Genomic DNA, 21012 nt, shown 5'->3' on the forward strand with positions numbered 1-21012 from the left:
GAATTCGGTGTCAGTAGGGAGGTTTTCAGTCACTAAACAGATCGATAACAGTACTGTGCTGAATGTGTGTGTGACCTTATGGTTAAACACAGAGCAAAGCTCATAAACTCACAGACAGCCACGCATTTAAACTCTAAACACCAGGACAAACTCGACCTACGGCACACACGCTACAGACATTACGCTTGTATTTGAGGAACGTGGGAAAGGTGAGTTGGTGCTGTTCATATCAACTTTATGGATATCTAAAACTTTGTGTTAAGGAAAAGTTATACCTGTTACCAGTCATTTTTCAATGATAGGGTGTTGGGGACTTTTAATATGTATTATATAATATGTGTTTAATATGTGTATATTTGGCTAACATTTCAACCGATATTTTACATTTTTTTAATTCATCATAAAGATGTAGATATTTCATGAAAATTAAGCTAACTTTTCCTTTTAATTTGTATTGCATGAAGCAAAACTCTTATTTCTATAATCCAAAGAAGAATAGTTTTAATTTTTATGCTATGTTATTTACTTTATTCATCATTCTATTCATTCTGCTTGTTTTATTTTAAAATTAAAAACTCCAAGGAGTATTTTCGAAACTGAAGTAAAAATATTTTTTTTTAAATAATAGTTAAAATGTAAAATAATAATTTAAAGTAATGACAATTTTAAATGTATTAATTTGCCATACGAATTAAAGTAGAAAGTCCTAATTGTCTTCCAAAAAGATTTTTTTACTTTTATGCAAAATATAATTTCATCATTTTGGGGTGAACTTTCACCTTCATCTTGGGTGAGATTTTTATAGATACTTTGACGTATAAATGTCAAATTAAGACAAAAAGAACATTTAATTCAGCAGTTTTATATGTGTACAGATATTTATAGTACTAATAATGAACTGTACAGCTTTACCTCATCAGAAAGTATCTGAGGTGCATACGGTAAAAACAAACGCACATAAAAACAGTACATAGAGTACAATATTGAGTCAACAAGATTTGAGCGAGGTTATCTTGGGTTAGGATATCTGGTCTATATCAGTGTACTGTTGTGTGAAATCCCCCCATTCCAACATTATCCATGTGTACATTCAGTTGTGTAATCTAGTTGTAACGACAGGGTCATACCTTCTGAGGGAAAATATAGCACAGGTAACTTCAGGTCAAAACGTGGAGACAGGTTTGTGAAGAAAAGTCAAATATGATGACTGTATAACGGCAGACCTGGTCATACTTTATCATCTTAACCAGATTGTTGAACCAAAAATGAAAATTTGTCATTTGTTTACTCATCCTCATGTCATTTCAAACCCGTATGAGTTTTTCTTCTGCAGAACAAAAAAGAAGATATTTTGAAGAATGTTTGTAACTGAACAACACTGAACCTCATTGACTTCCATTATGAACACAAAACCACTGAGACATTTCTCATAATATCTTCTTTGTGCTCCACAAAACAAAGAATCAAATATAGGTTTTAAAGCACACACACGTTATTTTTGTATTCATGTAATTTTTTCCAGGTATAATGTATTCTTTTTGAATTGCGGTAAAAAAAGTAAAATTACAGAAGAGACTGCAAATTAACAAGGAAAAAGGGGAAAACATGTCATTTTACAGGGAGATTTTTTTTACAGTTTATTACTGGCGCCTCAGCTTTCAGATAATGTACTCTTTTTAATAATACTGTTTTCATAGTTTATTTTTGAAATCCGTCAAAAAAAAAATTACAGCTAAAGACTGCAAATTTACAAGAAAAACTGGGAAAACATATCATTTTACAGGAGATTTTTTTTATACGTTTATTTATGATGCCCCAGCTGTCAGAAAATTTCATATTTTTTAACAAGATTTTAAGTCTATATTTGAAATACTGTTAAAAACTATTAAATTACAGAAAAGGCTGCATATTTACAAGAAAAAACTGGGGGTGGATATATAACAATAAATCCTGTAATTTTACAGCGAAAAAACATATTTTCTGTTCCTGTCGCACCAGCTGACAGTAAAATGACATTTGTTTAACATATGTTTTTTTTACAGTGCATAAGGGTGAATAAATGATATTAAAATTATTTTTGGGGGGTAAATTAACTCCGGGCGTGCAGTTACTCTGTGTCCTGGTGTAATTGTAGTTATTCTTTAGACAATCTCAATAATAATTCATCTGTATTGGATTGATCTCACATCAGGAAACTCTGGCTGACTAAACCCACTACAGAAGACATGAGCAGCGGTGTGACACGGCGCACGAGCGCTCAAGTTTCTGGTGAGAATCCACCTCAAAAGAACGGATTCATTAATTGTAAGTCTGATGTTGTTTCTCTGCTTCACTGTAGAGTTATGTGTCCAATGCAGTGATTCCCAAACTGGGTCACACAGATTTTTTTTTAAGCCTTTAACAAGATTCAAACCAAAGTCCCTTGCTGGGAAAAAAACAATAAAAATTCTGACGGTTTCCATTAAAAACACCATTAATAAACAATAATACACTTTATATAATATTTACGATACATTTTATTATAAAATACTATACGTAAAGTACAATACACGCTGTATTAATTGTAGACTTTTTTATTGTAGTCTCTGTGTGTGATTTAAGAGAGGGGAGCACAAAAATATGTTTGAGAAACACTTAATGTCCCTTAAACTAAAGAAGACAGTGCATTATGTCTGTTCATTTACAGATGATAATCTTACATATTTGAAGGAAATGGCACAGAGCAGAGATGAGATTGAGGTGAGATGCTGTAAAGATAAAATGAGAATGTGAGTTCATTCAGATCCTAAAGCATCACATCATTGTGTTTGTGAAGCAGAAGATCAAAGCCGATGTGATCAATCAGGTTAAACTCCAACTGAATGAAGTTCTGGACAAAGCACTCACAGACTCAAAGCAAAACACACTTTCAAACACAGATGGGAAGGGAAACTCTAACAGCAGGTGAGAGTTTCTCTGATGTCATGTCCTGTTCTCTCTAAGCAGCGTGTCAGGTTGGGCAGAAGATGTTTTAATGGATATATTTTGATTTTCAGGGACAACCCGGAGCAAGGGAAGGTGTTTGTGGCCAGACGGTCTCTGCTAGAGTGAGTCCTCATACTGATATACCTCACGCTTCAGTCATGTTAACATAATCATTAAGATATAGTGTGGAAAATAAAATAACATTTAATGTAAGTTGTTTTTTAAAGAGTTTATCATCTCAATGTCTAATTCGCTGAGACATCAGTGAGATTAAATCGAGAGCAACTGGAAACGTTTGCTTTAGTCTCATATGCGTCTCAGATATTTCTTGTGATAAAAACACTCGGAAATCTCACAGTCAAAATTTCAAAGAGATGTCAACAATGTGTCAAACTTTGTAGATCTCAATATGAACTCAAACATTTCTCATCAAATCTCCCCAATTCCAGATTATCTTTATCTCTTTATCTACATCTCTAGTGAGTTATTCGAGATCAGTCACATCAGGACCATTTATCACATGTTCATCGCTGCACTTTTTCTCTTTGCCCTGAGCACTCTGGCAGTGGATTACATCGACCAGGGCAGGTGTGTGACATCATCGTTCTGTGTGTACTGTGCACATATGGACGGTTTCATCTTTTGTGACCCCAACTGAACTTCCGGTACACATTTACAAACAACAGAAAGCTTGTAGATTATTTCTGATAACAATCAAAAGAAACCATGAATAACCGTTATGGCTAAACTTGTCTGTCCAATATTTTGGATTTAGACTGCGATGCCAAGCGCAACCAATAGATGTCAATATACCATAGTGTTTGATTTCAAAACTACAGGACCCATTCAACAAATTGTTTATTTAATAAAGTGAACACACAACAAAATTCAGCAAATTGTTTATTTAATACCATTATTTTACCATTATTTTCTCCATATAGTGACTTCAATGGACTCCAAACAGTTGAAGGTCAAAATGACTGTTTTTGTGCAGCTTCAAGGGTCTTTCAATGATACCAGACGATGAATAGAGGTCTTATCTAGTGAAATGATCCGTCATTTTCTAACAAAAATGTATTGTATAAAGACAGATGCTCACCTTGCTTCGCGTAAAGTTAAACTTTGCTGTAGTTTTTGCCGCAGGTTTCCCAGTAACTTACTGTAGATTTAGTTACTACTTAATATACTTTCCAATTAGTACTGTTTTCAATTACTTTTATCAAAATTAAAACACTTTTGAGATTCAAAATGAGCAAGAAGAGATTGGCATTAGCACAGCAACACTGCAAAAAAACTGCATTCCTCCTCAGCATTTTTCTCTTTTTTTCTGTAAAAATATTAAAAACTTCTTAAATTACGGTACATAACAAGAAAGGTGACCCAAGATATTTATGCTTGTTTTATGAAAGAAAATATATAAACTAGGTAAGTTTATGCTTAAAACAAAATTGTACATTGAATCTAAAGTAAGTTACTGGCAACCTGCTGCGGAATTACAGCAAAGTTTTACAGTGTAGATACGTTGAATAGGTCACGCTTGACGTAGATGGAAGTACCGAGTCAGCGTTTACAAATGTGGAGAAAGTTCAAAAGTTGTTGAATGTTCAATGACACAAATTCAAATGTCTTTGTGTCAGTTTATTGTTTAAAATGGTCATTTCGTGTGCGTCCTGGATGTTGTAATATTAAATAAGCGCGACCTTTTCAAGTAACTTCGTATTACGTAAAGTCATGAACTCACATGGTAGAACAGAGCAAGGCGAGCATTTATGTTTATGAAGCATATACATTTTTTTTTTGAAAGCGACAGATTGTTTGTCTAGTTAAGAACTTATTCATGGTCTGGTGTGGTTTTAAGCCCTTTGAAGCTTCACTGAAACTGTCACTTTGACCTTCAACCTTTTGGAGTCCATCGAAGTCCATTATATGGAGAAAAATCCTGGAATGTCTTCATCAAAAACCTTCATTTCTTTTTGACTAAAGACACAAATACATAAATATCTTGAATGACATGTGGGTGAGTAAATGATCATAAAAATTTATTTTGTAAACTACTCCTTTAACTTGGGGTCAGGCGCGCGTGCATTTGATGAAACGGTCTATAACCAACACAAACTCACTGCAATTCACATCTTTTCACCTCTTGAGCAGATTGGTGAGTAATCTGTTTTTATGTGTATATTTCAGACTGGTGCTGGACTTTGATTTGTTCTTGTATGCTTTCGGTCAGTTGACTACGGTCATTTGGGCCTGGGGTCTTATGTTTGGTTACACATTGCTCGGGCCGTATCACGTTGTGAGAGTTTGGGGCGGACTGTATCACAGCTGTCAGAAGAGGACCCGAGTGACAGCAGGGATGGCTCTGATTTTGTGCGCATCACAGCTGAGCATGCTGGGAATATTTCCAGTGTGTGTAGTGCTGCGGTATCAGCTGCCGCCCGCGTCACGATTCATCATCATATTAGAACAGGTATATTTATATGTATAACGCTCAATGTTATAAAACGCCATCAGAGAAGCTAGAACGGACATTTATGTAACATGACAAGGTCAAATAAATGAATGTATAACTAAATGGGGTGCCAAAATCAAAATGACCAGCGGTTTGTACTGAATATATTTGAGGTCCAGGGTCCAGTCTCTTTTCTGCCAAATAAAATAAATTAGGTCACCAAAACGTTGGCTTTGTGTCACACAGAAAAAAGTAAATCACAGCTGTTGGGTCAGAGATTCGAGGTTAACACGTATCAGATCTATTTGAAGAAATGTCAAAATAAAGTGAGCATTTATGCGGTAAAACAGAAGTCACCTCATATAGATGTGAATTGAAATGTGAACTGAAAAAAGGAACTATCACAGCGATGGATGGAGAAATAAATCCCATATTTGCTCCACAGATCAGATTTGTGATGAAAAGCTACTCGTTCATTCGTGAGACGGTACCAGTTGTTTTCAGAAACACACCACAGAAGGGTAAATCATGTTCCTTTAAATAAATATGAAATAAATACAGCATCAGGAGGTTTATATGACAACCCTGAATCCATCGTCTGTTTCAGGTGAACTGTTGACATATCCGTCTTTCCAAAGCTATCTCTACTTTTTATTTTGTCCGACACTGATCTATCGGGAAGCTTATCCACGGTAATCCACGCACAACTCTATTACAAAATACAACAACGTTAAAAGTCAACATCTACAGTGTTTGTTGTTCTGTGACTCTTTCAGAAACTCCCACATCAGGTGGAACTATGTCGGCAAGAACTTTCTAAAGGTGGGATTCAATATTACTTACACTTACTTCTTTATTTATACACTTCAAAGCTCAATTGTAAAAAATAAAGATTGTAGTGATCATTAAAATACAGTATACTGTATATTCGGGACTCTTATCTGCAGATTTTGGGCAGCGTGTTCTATCTGTACTTCATCCTGGTGCGATTGTGCATCCCAGTGTTTATGAACAAAAGCAGTCAAGCGTTCAGCACACGAACACTCATTCTGGCTCTGTTTCACGCCACTTTTCCAGGTACATTCATACAACAAACACAAAGTAACACTTCAGTTTAAAGACGTGAACGGAAGTGACACTGACGCTTGAGGTCTTGTTTGTCAGGTATGCTGATTTTAATGTTGGGATTTTACGCCTTTCTACACTGCTGGCTCAACGCCTTCGCCGAGATGCTGAGTTTTGCTGACCGGATGTTCTACAAGGTAAACACACCCTTAACACACACTATACACTGTGGGACTTTTCTCGAATGTCTTAACACAAATCCATAACTTCTCTCAACATCCTATTTCGGGGTCAAAATGAAGCTCTCCACATAAAACTAAGAAGACGTCTCCAAGTTCTGCAAAAATACAGAACATGTAAAAAATTATATTAATAAAATTTGAGGGTGTACACCTGCTACAGTTTATTGGATACAGAATAATTAAAATAATTTAGTGTGTGGGGTTTAAACAAGTTGGTACATAATTCTGAGAATGTGTTTATTATAATTTAGTTAGTATTGCTACTTTAAAGTCAACTTAAAGGGACAGTTCACCCAAATGAGAATGTGTTTATTGTTGTAATAAACTGTGAATTATTTCATGAATTGTGTGTTAGTAATCGAGAAAAACTGTAATACTGTACAAACTGTAAATCACATCCAATAATGTACTCCCAAACCATCACACAAACCTTTCTGCGTTTTCACATTTTTTAAATAAAAAATAATTTAGTTTAATCAGTTTGAATCGACAACGTTGTAGATGGTTAGGACTTTTCCCATCATTTGATTTATAGCCCCACAAATGATCCATAAACTACTAAAATCAGTTAGTTATTCTTAACAATATTCTATCAAAACAAATCAAGCAATTGGGATGCACCTATAAGATTTGTTTTGTGGCGTATATCAATATTAACAAACAACTATTGGCAGATTTCTGTGACACTTGCTCTATTTGAACTTTGATCTTTTGTCATGAAAATTTATCTTTTCTTCATGATTTATATAAGAAAGTTTAAAAACATGCATTTCAAGACATGACAACATTGCTTTTGACTTTTTAGATAGAAACATATTCTTGGTTAAACTTTAATCATGCAACTATTGCCTTAATACCAGCCTTCTGTTAGATTCTCATATGCAGATGGCTTAAAATAGATAAGAGATCAGTCGATAGCTATAAACATGCATTTCTTAAAGTGAGTTGTTTTTTGGTTATGTGATCAGGATTGGTGGAACTCGACCTCTTTCACAAATTACTATCGCACCTGGAACATCGTCGTACACGACTGGCTTTACTACTACGGTTATCGAGACTTGCTCTGGGTACGTGAATAACATTATCTCAAAGAAATATTACATGTGTATGACACACACTGACTGTTCTCAATGTTTCAGCTGTTGGGTCAGAAGTTTCGATCTATGGCCACACTCTCCGTGTTTGCGCTTTCTGCTTTGGTTCACGAATACGTCTTCACCCTGGGCTTCGGTTTCTTCTACCCAGTGATGTTCTGCACATTCGCTGGAATCGGAGGTGAGAGAACGAGGGCCGATGAACGGCACAGATTTTGATTGACAGCTGCTTTGCTTTCATTCACACAGTGATGTTTTTATTTCAGTGGTGTTTAACTTTACCCTGAATGACAAGCGGAAGAGTCCGGTGTGGAACGTCATTATGTGGACGTGTTTGTTCATCGGTCAGGGGGTTCATGTGTGTCTGTATTGTCTGGAATGGTACGCCCAGATTCACTGCCCGCGTACCGGGGTAAGAATTACACTAGAACAAGAGCCCCAGAAAACAGCTCAGTAGTAAAGAACATAACTAAATGGTTGTATTTTCTTGTTTGTTCTCTTCAAACAGACAAGCTTCTGGGAGCTGGTGACACCCCGATCATGGACATGTAGCTATCAGTGAAGACACATCGCTTTCCGACCGGACCGAACCTTAGGAACCAAAAACAGAGCTGCTGAGACGGCGAAAAAACATGGTAAATGTAAATAAATGTAAACTAGATGTCAATGTAAAGAAAACGTCATTGATTATTATTCGTACAATAAACCGTTTTGGTATCGCGTTATGTGACACATAAAACCCAAAGCAAAACCAAAGATTTAAATGACATTTTTTGACAACTTGTGATGTAATATTCAATGCATAAAATGTAGCATATTTGTCTGTCTGTAAATTATTAGTTGACACGAATGCATACTTTGACCGATCTGTGTGTATGTTCAAATCAATGTGATGATAAAAGCACAAATATTTGTAAACATTTAAATGAAGTGTGTGGGATTTAAGGTTTGTAAGATACAGAAATTCTCAGCAAGAAACAGAAGGCACAGAAAACCACATCAAAAAAGTTTGTAGACTAGAGAAACTCCACCGCTTCCCTAAAACTGCTTTATCGTTTGACACGCAGGTGACAGACAGACGTTATCACAATAATCACACGCATGTATATTCAAACACAACTTCCTTATATACCAAACACAAAACTTTCCCACTGCTTTATTCAACTATAAGAGGAACATTGTATAGATCAAATTTATCGGACATGCTTAATAAAGTCCCCTTTTTATTGTAAATGTTTCCAGGTTTATTCTTCTCACTTTCATTTGCTACATATTTCCTTCTCACAGATTTATCTTAAGTTTTAGATCTACACTGTAAAAAACTGTAATTTTACAGAATTCTGTTATTTTAACTGAAATGAAAAAAGTAATTTCACTGTCTATACAGGATTTTTATGTATTTTGGAATACGGACAGAAACTTTAAATGACAGGAAAAGACCGCATATTTACAAGAAAACAGTTGGAGATAAGTCATTTTACAGGGATTTTTTTATATCTGGGGCCACAGCTGCTAGAAAAAGTCAATTTTTTAACAAGATTTCTTTTTTTACTTTACAGTTTATTTTTGAAATACAATCAAAAACTAAAATTCCAAAAAGAGAAAACAAATTTACGAGAAAAATGGGGAAAAGTATTTAATATACACTCACCTAAAGGATTATAAGGAACACCATACTAATACTGTGTTTGACCCCCTTTCTCCTTCAGAACTGCCTCAATTCTACGTGGCATTGATTCAACAAGGTGCTGAAAGCATTCTTTAGAAATATTGGCCCATATTGATAGGATAGCATCTTGCAGTTGATGGAGATTTGTGGGATGCACAAAGCTCCCCTTCCACCTCACCCCAAAGATGCTCTATTGGGTTGAGATCTGGTGACTGTGGGTTTAGTACAGTGAACTCATTGTCATGTTCAAGAAACCAATTTGAAATGATCGGAGCTTTGTGACATGGTGCATTATCCTGCTGGAAGTAGCCATCAGAGGATGGGTACATGGTGGTCATAAAGGGATGGATATGGTCAGAAACAATGCTCAGGTAGGCCGTGGCATTTAAATGATGCCCAATTGGCACTAAGGGGCCTAAAGTGTGCCAAGAAAACATCCCCCACACCATTACAACACCACCATAATTGCATTAATGAGAAATTGAACAGGTGTTCCTAATAATCCTTCAGGTGAGTGTATATGTATATATATGTATAAGTATATATCCTTATATCCTAATTTGTTTTTTTAAATGTCTTTTCCAGATATTTTTTCACAGTTTATCCTGAGTTGATAATTGCAGAATGTCTTCTCCAGTTCATCAGTTTTATTTGAGAAAACACAAGGGATTTTATGTGTAATACAAATACCAATTTAAATCAGGAAATAAAGTTTAAAACATTATGAACCAAGCTGAGACGTAAAAGGGGAACAATTCTAGATTTTGCATATGTAAGGTTTCTAGGTCACTATTCAAATGTAAGCAAATGTGGCACACTGAGCGTATGAACTCTGTTCAGGTCACATTTGTTTATTTTAGCAGACGAGACGCTCTTTGATCATGGATCAGGATTCTTCATGACAGTTTGGATGTTTGTGTTCTTCACACCAAAACAAAAATTCTGTCATTTATTCACACTCATGTAATTCCAAACCTGTAAAACTTTCTTCTGCAAATCACAAAAGAAGAGATTTGGACAAATGTGGTGACAGAAAACCCTTGGTTCCTCATTGACTTGCATTAGTTTTGTGTTCATAGGATAGAAGTGAATGGGGACCAATGGTTTTTGTTAACCAACATTCTTCAAAATATCTTTTGTGTTTTGCAGAAGAAAGTAATTAAGGTTTGAAATGACAAGAGGACGAGTAAATGATGATAGGATTTAAGTTTTACACCCTTTACCTCAAATGGTTATGCTTATGAATAATGAAACATCATTTGCTCTCAGACTGTGAACAGGATGAAATGCATATCAAATAAAACCTGATGTCTCCTCTTATCCAGGTTATTTTATTTAGGAACCTGTAGCACAGTTTTCACAAAAGAAAAGAACCGTATACAGTAAACCAATGACAGCATACAGCAAAATCTCCCAAAAATGCAGTGCAAGTGATAGAGAGCCTTCAAAACAAAACATGACTTCTGGATTATGCATTAAATAACAGACATTGAAAGTTAAAACATTATGTTAGTATTGCTACATAAAAGTCGACTTAAAGGGACAGTTCACCCAAAACCATCACAAGTTTCTTTTTACTGCAGAACACTAAAGAACATATTTTGAAAAACCAAACATTGACTTCTGTTGTATGAACAATAAAACACCAAAACATTTCCCAAAATATCTTCTTTTAAGTTCCAGTTAAGAAATAGTCACATACAGATCTACAACCACATGAGGAGGAATAAATGAGGACACATTTTTATTTTGGGGTAAACTCTCCGTTTAAATTTAATCATTTACATTCTTAAAGTTAGTGGTTTGTACTATACAAGATTTATTAGTGCACGTTATATATTCTTTGTCCAAAGCAATCGGCAGTGTGTTAGGAATTGTGTTTTTCTGAAATTGTTTGGAAACATCACATCAATCACACATACATGCGAGTCACAGATGTTTCGCGAGTGATCATTGCTATAGTTAAACCACCATCTTAATACTGAATATGTAACACAATCTCAACCATTTTACAACGTGGTTCATTTGTATAAAATCAAATAATCTTATCCATGAGTTCAGGGGTGGTTCAAGGTCGGGACTACATTACTGCTTTCTTGAGAACCATACATTTTTGTATTGTTCACATCATTCGATTCATACAAAATAGCCATCTTGTAAAATAGTGGTCGAATGTGCCAGACAATGAACAGACAAACACGAGCGCTTATGGGTGGTTTCTCCAGGTATTATAAGACATCCTGGTGTTGAACAAACACACCGCAATCCAATTCCGATTGTTTTATGAGATGATGAAAAGCGTAGGACAGCATAAACTCATGCAGGTCACAATGACGTCAGATGACGGTCAACATGAGGATTAATATTCTGACTGTCATTTAGCCTTTGGTCACGTGACTTCATTGCATAAGAGGATAAACCAGATTTCACTATCTGAACGCTGTAAATATGAACAGAAAACCCAAAATCCTTTTTCCTCTCAAAGTACAATAAAAGAGTGCATGAAGGTCACAGTAGAGACGACATCACAGTCAATTCTGTGACTATACACGAGGGATCGACAACAAAAAGAATGCACGTTTCTCATCTTTTTAAAAGAGCGGCTTGACCCACATAGACAGATACAACGACATTTCACAATGAAGAACTTCAATGCTTTAAAGAGAAGTCCGGGTTATTTGAACATTTGGGTCATTCTTTGAAACAAGGAACTTTTTCCATTTATAAAAAGGAAGTGATTGATTAAGATCAAAACAGTATTTTTTGGTAAATAATTGGATACGCCACATATAAGGGTAAACATATAACGATTAATACATGTCGGGATAAAGTGTGTCTTTAACTTAAAAATAAAATCATGGGATGAAAATTTAAGGATGTTTGAGAAAGTTATTTGTGGTAGTCGTTATTAAACATCCGTTTTGCAGAATGACCCAGATGCACACAACTGTAAACTAAAATCACATCAACACAAGATAAACGTGATTTTTCACATCATATTAAAGGGACGATCTGGTCCCTGTTCCACATCATTCCTGTATGAGCAGTAGGAAACTCTGGCACCGTAAATGCTTCGGTTGCACCGCAGAATGTCAAGTAGACGTCCAGCACAGTCACAGATCTCCATTGAAAGCGTGTCGTCTCACCTCCTCTCAGGTTTGAGTCTTTGACAGCTTAAACTGTAGATATATTCTGCATATATCCGAATTCCAAACAGCACATTTGGACTTTGTTTTCTCAGTGGTTCTGATCCCTTTTCTCACATTTGTGTTGCATTCAGTCAAACAAAACTGAGAAATGTCCTGGTCAAATGCAGCCCGTTTCAAGAGCATGAAGACTTTTAAGTAATGTGATTCACATTTAAGCCCTAATTTTCATAAAACAAAATAAAAGCTTATTCTCATAATGTACATTAGGTAGTATTTGCTGAGGTGAAATGTCATTTATGCCGTCAAGGAATTAATTATTTTAATAACATTGTTTTTACATGTTTGCAAATGTATAACCTAAATATGATTTATTTATTTTTAAATTTTGGTCTGTAAAATGACCTGGATCTTTGTCAAGTAGAAAGTAAACTGGAAGAAAACCGGCAGGTCACAGGACTGAGAACAAAGGAGTTCTGGGTCGCATTTCGGTGAAATGACCGTCCATCACCGAAAAAACGACGGCTTTCCATATACACAAGTCACTTAGATTTCATAGCAGTGCATCCACAACATGCGAGGGATTTCAGTTCTGAACTTCTGTGGATCTTCTGCTGGTTTTCATAAACAATACCGCATTGAGCCTCAACACAGGGGGATATTTGTTTCCGTACCTCGTTCCTCTCCGAGCAGGGCGGTTGCCAAAAGTGGAGTGGATAAAAACGCATAATAATAATATCACAGCAGTCTGCGTGCGTTTGTGAACATACGACTGTTGTCATGCACACAGTGTGAAGATGAACATTCAAGATATTTGCTGTAGCTTTCAGAGTGCAGATTTAAATCAAGTGTGACAAGATAGCTAAACCAGTCGTTCATGTCTGTTTTCTACTTCCTTATTTGGGATCGCTGCCTCGCCAGTCTGTTCATGAAGCAGCACGTGACAGTCGCGATGATCAACACGCCCACAAACAGAGCAGACGACACGCCGATCACCAGAGGAATGAGCAGAAGATCAGCAACTAAAAGTGAAACACATCACAACAAATGTCAACAACTTAAAATCACTCATGAGCTACTTTCCAAATGCTTGAAAACAGCAGTAACTTGTTGTTATTTTTGGTGTTTATTATACCAAATCAATGATGGATATCACAACCAACAGACTTTCATAAAATAACGTTTTTGGTTGTGTTTAGAAAAAAAGATTTATTTTAAAAGCCGCTATCAGGTTTTTTCATATATGATATGTGCATGTGAAAGACAGACATTTTCTTATTTTTATAGTTTGGGGAATTAAATTTATAATTATAGGGAAGAGAAAGAGAGACTTGATCAAACGCAGTCCTTGTACCAGCACAATGTTTTTTCCCACTTTCCCCTTATTTTAGTTTAAAACATCATGTCCATTTTTTATATTCAGATATTTGATTATTAATTTATATATTACAACTTATTTTATTCTTCACCTAGCACCTTATTTTAATATTTCAAACTTACTTATTGCTTGTTGTTGTTGCGCGATTTATTATTTCTTGATGTATAAATAATGTTTTGGCACACAACCGTGCTAATAAAGCTACATTTCTGACGCAGTTAAAAAGGAAACAAAAGTGTACGTCAGCTTACCTCGTGCGTACAGGTACAAGTGTACGGTCCTTGATTCCGTTTTGCCCCCCGTGTTGTACCATCCGCCGTGCGGGTCCTGTGACCACACCTCCACCTGACATAGATAGTGACCCTGATCCTCCTCGCGGGCCGAGAAAACCCTCAACCTGTAGCTGCCTGGCGATACGCGGTCGACGCTCAAGTCGCTGCCGTTGCTGTAGATCCGCGTCACGCCGTCGTAGCTCAGAGTCGCCAGGACCCGTCCTCCCCTGTCCTCTGAGAGCGTGACGTCTTTCCTCCTGGGGTCTTCCGGTTTCTGGATCCACTGGACTTCCACCTGAGCAGAACCGGTGGTCAGGACCGAGACGTTGCAGAGCAGCGTGACCGTACTGCCCCGTTTCAGCAGCGGGCGATGGGGCAGATCGATGGTGGCGGACACACGGACATCTGAAGAAACACAAAAACACATGTGGATGTTAGCGTGAAGTTTAGCTTGTGTCAGATCCACCCATGAAGTGGAATACTTCCAAACTCACCTTCGGTTTTCAAGTTAACAGTGACCCATTCCGATCTCTGTGTTATGGTAGCCGGGCTCGATGGCCCCGGTGTCAGCCGTCCGGCGAACACGCTCACAACGCACCGGTAGAGTCCGGCATCCACGGGGTGAACGGAAAACAGCCGCAGAGAAAACTTCCCGTCCGCCTCTTTCTCCATACTGCCCCCTCCCGCCCTGCTGGCATCATCACCCCAGCTCACGACGCCGTCGGTGCCCATGCGTGCCACCTCCACCTCAACTCCGCCGGCCGGCCCGCGCCGCATCCACTGGACGAGGAGCGCAGAGCGGTTCCACACGCCCACGCCGGACACCTGACAGGTGAGGGTGAGCGGAGAGCCGGTCTGCAGCGATACGACACCTTCTGGTCTCGAGCGTACGGTGAGTGTGTCCGCTGTGAAAGTAAACAGGACGGTTATTGAACAAATCCCACATACTGCAAACAAAAACAAATCAACGTTGTGACTAACTGAGTGGTTGAACGACGAGATTTCCCACTTCCATGGTCCTCTGCGCGATGCGTTCCCAATTTCCCGCCGGGTCTCTGATCCACTGCACAGCCTCGCAAAAATACGCCCCAGAATCCTCCGGTGCCAGCGTGCTCATCTTCAGCACGTACAGATCCCTCCCACCATCTCCGTTCCTCTTTTCTAGAGCGATCTCTCCATCTCTGTATCTCTTCTCGTACGCTCCGCCTCGGCCCGGGGCCACGCGCTGATCGCGGTCAAAGGCGATGATTTCTCTGAGGTTGTGACCCGCAGACTCCGCCCCTTTGCTGCCCCGGACACCGAACGTGACCGAGACGTGAGTGTGCTGCTCTGATTGGATGGATGCTGCACATGTGAGCTGAAGCTCCGCACCCTCGATCACCGGCTGGCCGCTCAGAATGCGAGAGTGTGTTATCAGCAGCGTGTCTGGAATCACTTTTGAAAAAATAATACATTAGTAACAAAATCGAACTTTTGCTATCGTCGGTGTTTCATTTCCTGTCACCCACCTTTGACGTCCACTGATGAACTGTAGTTACCCAAGTAGCGTGTGTCAGTGCTGGGCGTGTAACACTCGTATCGTCCCTGATCCTCTGGGCGGAGCCTCTGGATTATCAGTCTGGCTTTGCCGTCCGAATCCCTCTCCACGCGGACCTCGCCCGACTGCACGCGGGGTAGGAACACAGCGTATGGGAACCCCGTATCTCGTGTGGACACCACTCCGATCTGCTGACCCTTGGCATTCTCATGGTACAGGAACCACTCAAAGTCCTGCGTCCTTTTACCTTCGTATCCCGTCACGGTGCAGGGCAGGGACAGCGAGAAGCCGGCCACTCGGTACAGCGGACCGGCCGGGAGAGAAACATCACGACACACACAACAATGGAACTCTAAAAGAACGAATAGGAAGTAAACATGTCAGTGTGGAGCTTTGTTTTTAATGTATGGTTATCTTAATCTCCATCCAGTGTTTTTATATGATATTTCATTATGCGGATGAAAGGATGAAACTATGGCTACTCGGGGCAAATATCTGGTCTAACAATAAATGTTATTCTTTATTTTTTCTGAAGCTAAATATTGTGACTACATTATGTTATTTACCTTGTTCAATCATAGATAACATTCCAAATCAGCCAATATTAAAATCAGATCGTAACAAGCCTTCTTCAGTATATACTTTGTGTTACTTTACGACCAAGAAGTTTCAACTTAAAAGAAAACAATCTAGAAATGTTAAAATATCCAGTCAGTGTATAACATTTAGAGGCATCTAGTGGTGAGGTTGCAATTTAAAACCAACGTCTCAATCCCCCTCCCTTTCGAAGCACTACGGTGGCTCTCGCAGAACAAAGATGTCATCACGTTTTTGTTTCTTGCCCGAAGGAGATAACGTACTTATGAAACGCGCTCTGAAGAGCAGTTTATCCGTTTCGAAAACAACATGGTGAATTCTAGGGCTGGGCAAAAAAAAAAATGAATCGCAAAAGTTGATCAATCGGTTTTTTTTCAAATGCTGTGGATTCTCAAAAGAAATGAAACAATTTTTTTCCTTTCTTATTTCCGCAAGCACTGAACATTCATTAACGTGAATTTTATTGCTAGTACTCTCCACTAGATGTGACTTTCTTTTTAGAACGGGTGGATGTTACAACAGGGAGCGTATCGTTCATTCATCGCTTAATTAACATGGCGCATACGGGTGTGTCGTTGAATTTAACATCACCTTCACATAAAAGGCAGCCGTTCATATGATTGCAGCCCCTTTTTAAAGGCCACTTCTCTGACTTTTTTCCCTTTTTAAATCACAATTGTAAACTGATGTTTACTGTTCTTAAATTTTTTTTTTTACTTTGTATCTATAATTATTGACACAAATCGAGAGCTTGCAAATCGTAAACGAATAGGAACATCAGAATCCTAGTGAGTTCCATGTACGGGGACCTACGGTGTATGTAGATAGAAACAGCTCGTTCTAAGGTAATAAAATACTTTATACACCTCTGAACACAAAGTTATTTATTTTTTACTGCATTCCTCTAAATAGATCGTCCCAAAAAATACACATGGGACCTTTAAGAAAGTTATCTTAAAAAGTAAAATAGTTCAATACATTTAAAACATGACGATATCTGCTTTAAACAATCATTTAAAAGAATGTACAGTCAAGATTGAAATATAATGTGCAGTCGCATTTTTTTTGTTTACATTTTCCCAGGAATGCATGCGAGAGGTTTTAATGTCTATTCAAGCCCAGCAACCGTTTGTTGCCCCAGTCTTGATGTGTGCGTTTTTGAATGAATGGGGAAATAAACAACACTAAACAAAACATTATTCCCTTTCTCCCAGCCTATATCCTAACCTGTGATGTCACAGCTCAACTGTGACGAAAGAGTACGATGCAATAAAAGGGAGCATTAACATGTCATATCTGACGCAACTTGGTTTCCCCGTAACCTGTCTGACGTCTGACTACTGATTAACTGCGGAGATAAACTCAGCTTTTGTTGCGCTGTTGACACAAGCGGTCGGGTGTGATGATGTGTTTGTTCTCCTGTTAGGCAAAACCTGACAGGACTTGAAAAACAAGAGTTGTCGAGATGTTTCCCCATGTCGTAAGCTAACCACAGTTTGTTCTGATGAACACAGACTCACAGAGAAAGATATTTGGAAGAACCCTTAAACAGATCTCGACCCCCATTGACTACCATAGTGTGTAAAAATATTACATTATACTATGGGAGTCAATGGAGGTCAAGATATGTTGGCATTCTTCCAAATATCTTTCTCTGTATTCATCAGATCAAAGAAATATATCAACATCTAGGGCGCTACCATACACCAGACGAAACGCAAGTGTTTTTGCTTGTTTCAGCCTGACGCAGTTTCCCATCCTGTGCCGCGTTATTTAAATAGCAAATGTATTTGCGCTCATTTGTGCGCCCATGGACGTGCTTGGTCTAAAACACAGGTGTATTCAGGCTCGGTGTTGGCACGTTGCTATTTTGAGGAACTGAAATTAGACTGCGCACTTTAAACACACGCACGAGCAGATGCGCTTCCTCTCTGGAGAAGCGTCCAGTCTTTGCTCCTGAAAATTCTGCCGTGAAAATAGGCCCCTACAGGGAATGAGAGTCCGATTAGTGTATTGCACGTTACGCCCAAAAAACACCCATTACTCGGGACAGCCTGTATAGACCATGTGCACCGACCGTTTTCCCGTCGTTAAACTAGAAAAAGTGGATTCGGACACGCCCGAGTGCACTTTAGACCAAGCATTTAGATCGCGAAAATAGGGCCCTTAGGCCCGATACACATCTCTCTTTTTTCATGAGCGTCGGCGCCGCTTGGAGATGAAAAAATCTCAACTTTTCAGAAAGGCGCGAGCGCACCGCAGGTCATGTGACAAGAGCCAACTAGCCAATAAAGACAAGCTCTACGAAAATGGGGACAAAAATGATCACAGGATAACTATCTAGAAGCAGAGTTATTGCAACGTATTTTCAGTGCATATAATCCATACATCCCTTGTTGTCTCAATGGCTATCGTGGCCCATGGTTGCTAAGCGACGACAGACGCCAGAAGAGCGCAAAGTCCAGGGCCTGGTTGCATAAAGCACCTTAAGTTTAATTTTCCCTGAAGTGTGGCATTAAATATACCTTAAGTTTTACTTAAGTTATTCTCCTATTGTCTTTGGTAAAGGGAAATCATCCAGAACTTGAAGAGCTTAGTGCAACCAGGCCGCTCGCATTGTAAGCGTGGTTTTAGATGCGAAATGTGAATCGGGCCTTAGTCATTTAGCAGACGATTTTAACCAAGCGACTTACAAATGAGGTAAACATTTATAAACATTGGGAACAACTCTAAGGCGAGTAAATGATGACAGTATTTTCATTTTTGGGTGAACTGTTTCTTTAAGAAGATCAAACTCGTAATTTAAACTCAACTGGATCAGTAGGCCACCGGAAATCCTGGACATCTTACGTGTTATGTACAACTATGACGTCATTCTTGTGCTCTATGAAATCGAAGAGGTCGCCAAACATTGTACGAAACATTTAGGCTGCGATCACTCATTCATTCATTACAACCAGTCTCACAGAACTACACCACGGTATTGAAGATAAAACAAAACACACTCTACGTCACACAAAATACCACGGTACATATGTATGTATCGGACACGAACACTGTACCATAGTACTTTTTGTAAGGAGGTGTGGTAATGATTGACATGTCATATATTGAACAGCCATGATAAACACAAAAGTACTCACATAAAGTACAGTACAATATCACGATACTGTCATGATGAAACATGTCAAATAACCCACATGAGAATACTTCGTATACTGTAGTGGCAAACCGTATATTCTTGGGCGAAACACAACGATACCGCGGTGCTTCAAACGATACGAGAACACTTATTATAGTAATGCTTAAGAATATTGACATTTGAAAAAGCAACTCCCATAACAAGCCCACGGTTATACCGTCATGTTTTGAGTGCGTGAAGGATTTGGGTGGATTTCCATAGAGCAGATGGACTCACCCCACAGTAAACCGATGAACGCGATACTCCACGGTGCCATTCTCCTCCGATCTCCACAAACACTCGCACGGTTTTACGCAGACTGACGGTACAGCTCGAGCACAAACACATGTGCTGTCGGTACTGACGTCAATCACTGATGAACTACACCGCCAAAACCAGCGTGAACTGCCCACAAGCATCAGTTACTATTTTAACTAACGTTATTTATCATCCAAACGCGTAAAGCAGCTGTATTGTGGCGCAAACACGTCTGTATTTTGTGCATTATTTTCCTTTTGAGGTCTTCTTGAAATCACGGCGCTCACGATTCATCCCAGAAGCTCGACTGGATGTGATGCGTCCTGGTGTGACACGGTCACCAATGACGTGACGCGGCGCTGTCAAAGCAGCCAATAGAAACGTAGCGCGATGATCGGCTTGAACTCTTGAATAGATGTGTGGATGAAGGCCAGCAAACCTAGTGGACGGAAAATGCTGTCGACTGTTTCCAAGGAGTCACAACCCTGTTATTTTATTATTATACTTTGTTTACTTACATTGTTTTATCTCATTTTTATATTGTTTCTCCCTTTACTTTAAATCTACTTCACCTTTATTTATGTAAAACCACAGCATATTATGTAACGGGTTGAAAGGGGCTAATGTGTAATTATTTGATTAACTTAGAAATATTGTAAATGTCGATGTTTACATATTTAGACTATTATTATCAAAATAGATCTTTCTGTGATCAGGATGAGCATACGTACTGCGTGTTTATTGCGCCCTCTAGTGGTGACACATTTGTGTGCATTACTTACATTTGTGGACAACACTAAATGACGCTTAATGTTTTTTTACACTTCTGACCTAAACAGTAAAGTTGACTACGCAAACTTTTTTAAGTTGTTGACATTAACTAAATTGAATTATAAAGCCAGATTGTAAAAAAACGCCTTTCGTTCCATTTGAAGACGTAAAAACTAATATATCTAAAAGGTTTTGGAGTGAAATTGAATCTTATTTTTTTGATGCTGCCAACACTGCTTGCTCTCTTACCCTTAAAGATGTTATTTGTACACCTGATGAAATTTGTTATTCTATATGCAAAAAATCGCAAAATCAATACCTAAATTTGCGCCTTTTCTCATGGAACTTAATTATTTCCTTAAATCGCTGTTTTTGTTGAACCTTAC

General features: G+C 38.4%; 2 protein-coding genes across 5 annotated transcripts; one reads left to right on the forward strand and one right to left on the reverse strand.

Annotated features, from left to right (window-relative positions):
- Positions 1 to 63: 63 nt before the first annotated feature.
- Positions 64 to 10806, forward strand: soat2 (sterol O-acyltransferase 2). Of its 4 annotated transcripts, XR_008906941.1 has the most exons (18): positions 64 to 209; positions 2192 to 2304; positions 2687 to 2739; positions 2816 to 2943; positions 3036 to 3086; positions 3445 to 3552; positions 5152 to 5434; positions 5862 to 5937; positions 6024 to 6108; positions 6193 to 6238; positions 6364 to 6493; positions 6581 to 6678; positions 7692 to 7790; positions 7863 to 7998; positions 8084 to 8229; positions 8326 to 8452; positions 9527 to 9996; positions 10072 to 10806. XR_008906941.1 is itself a non-coding variant. In XM_056749957.1 (16 exons), exons 2-16 carry the CDS (start codon positions 2226 to 2228, stop codon positions 8377 to 8379), a joined length of 1572 nt encoding a protein of 523 aa, XP_056605935.1. In that variant the 5' UTR covers positions 64 to 209; positions 2192 to 2225; the 3' UTR covers positions 8380 to 9050. The 4 variants fall into 4 exon arrangements, 2 of the variants coding, with proteins under 2 accessions (XP_056605935.1, XP_056605936.1); XR_008906942.1 differs by lacking the exon at positions 9527 to 9996; XM_056749957.1 differs by lacking the exons at positions 9527 to 9996; positions 10072 to 10806 and having other exon boundaries at positions 8326 to 9050.
- Positions 10797 to 20283, reverse strand: igsf8 (immunoglobulin superfamily, member 8). The gene is made up of 6 exons (XM_056749956.1): positions 19835 to 20283; positions 15791 to 16171; positions 15264 to 15716; positions 14777 to 15187; positions 14262 to 14687; positions 10797 to 13654 (listed from the first exon to the last, which is right to left on the reverse strand). Exons 1-6 carry the CDS (start codon positions 19872 to 19874, stop codon positions 13521 to 13523), a joined length of 1845 nt encoding a protein of 614 aa, XP_056605934.1. The 5' UTR covers positions 19875 to 20283; the 3' UTR covers positions 10797 to 13520.
- Between the last annotated feature and the right edge of the window lie 729 nt (positions 20284 to 21012).

The sequence above is a fragment of the Triplophysa dalaica genome, chromosome 6 (genome assembly GCF_015846415.1).
Source record: "Triplophysa dalaica isolate WHDGS20190420 chromosome 6, ASM1584641v1, whole genome shotgun sequence".
In the NCBI taxonomy this organism is placed as follows: Eukaryota; Metazoa; Chordata; class Actinopteri; order Cypriniformes; family Nemacheilidae; genus Triplophysa; species Triplophysa dalaica.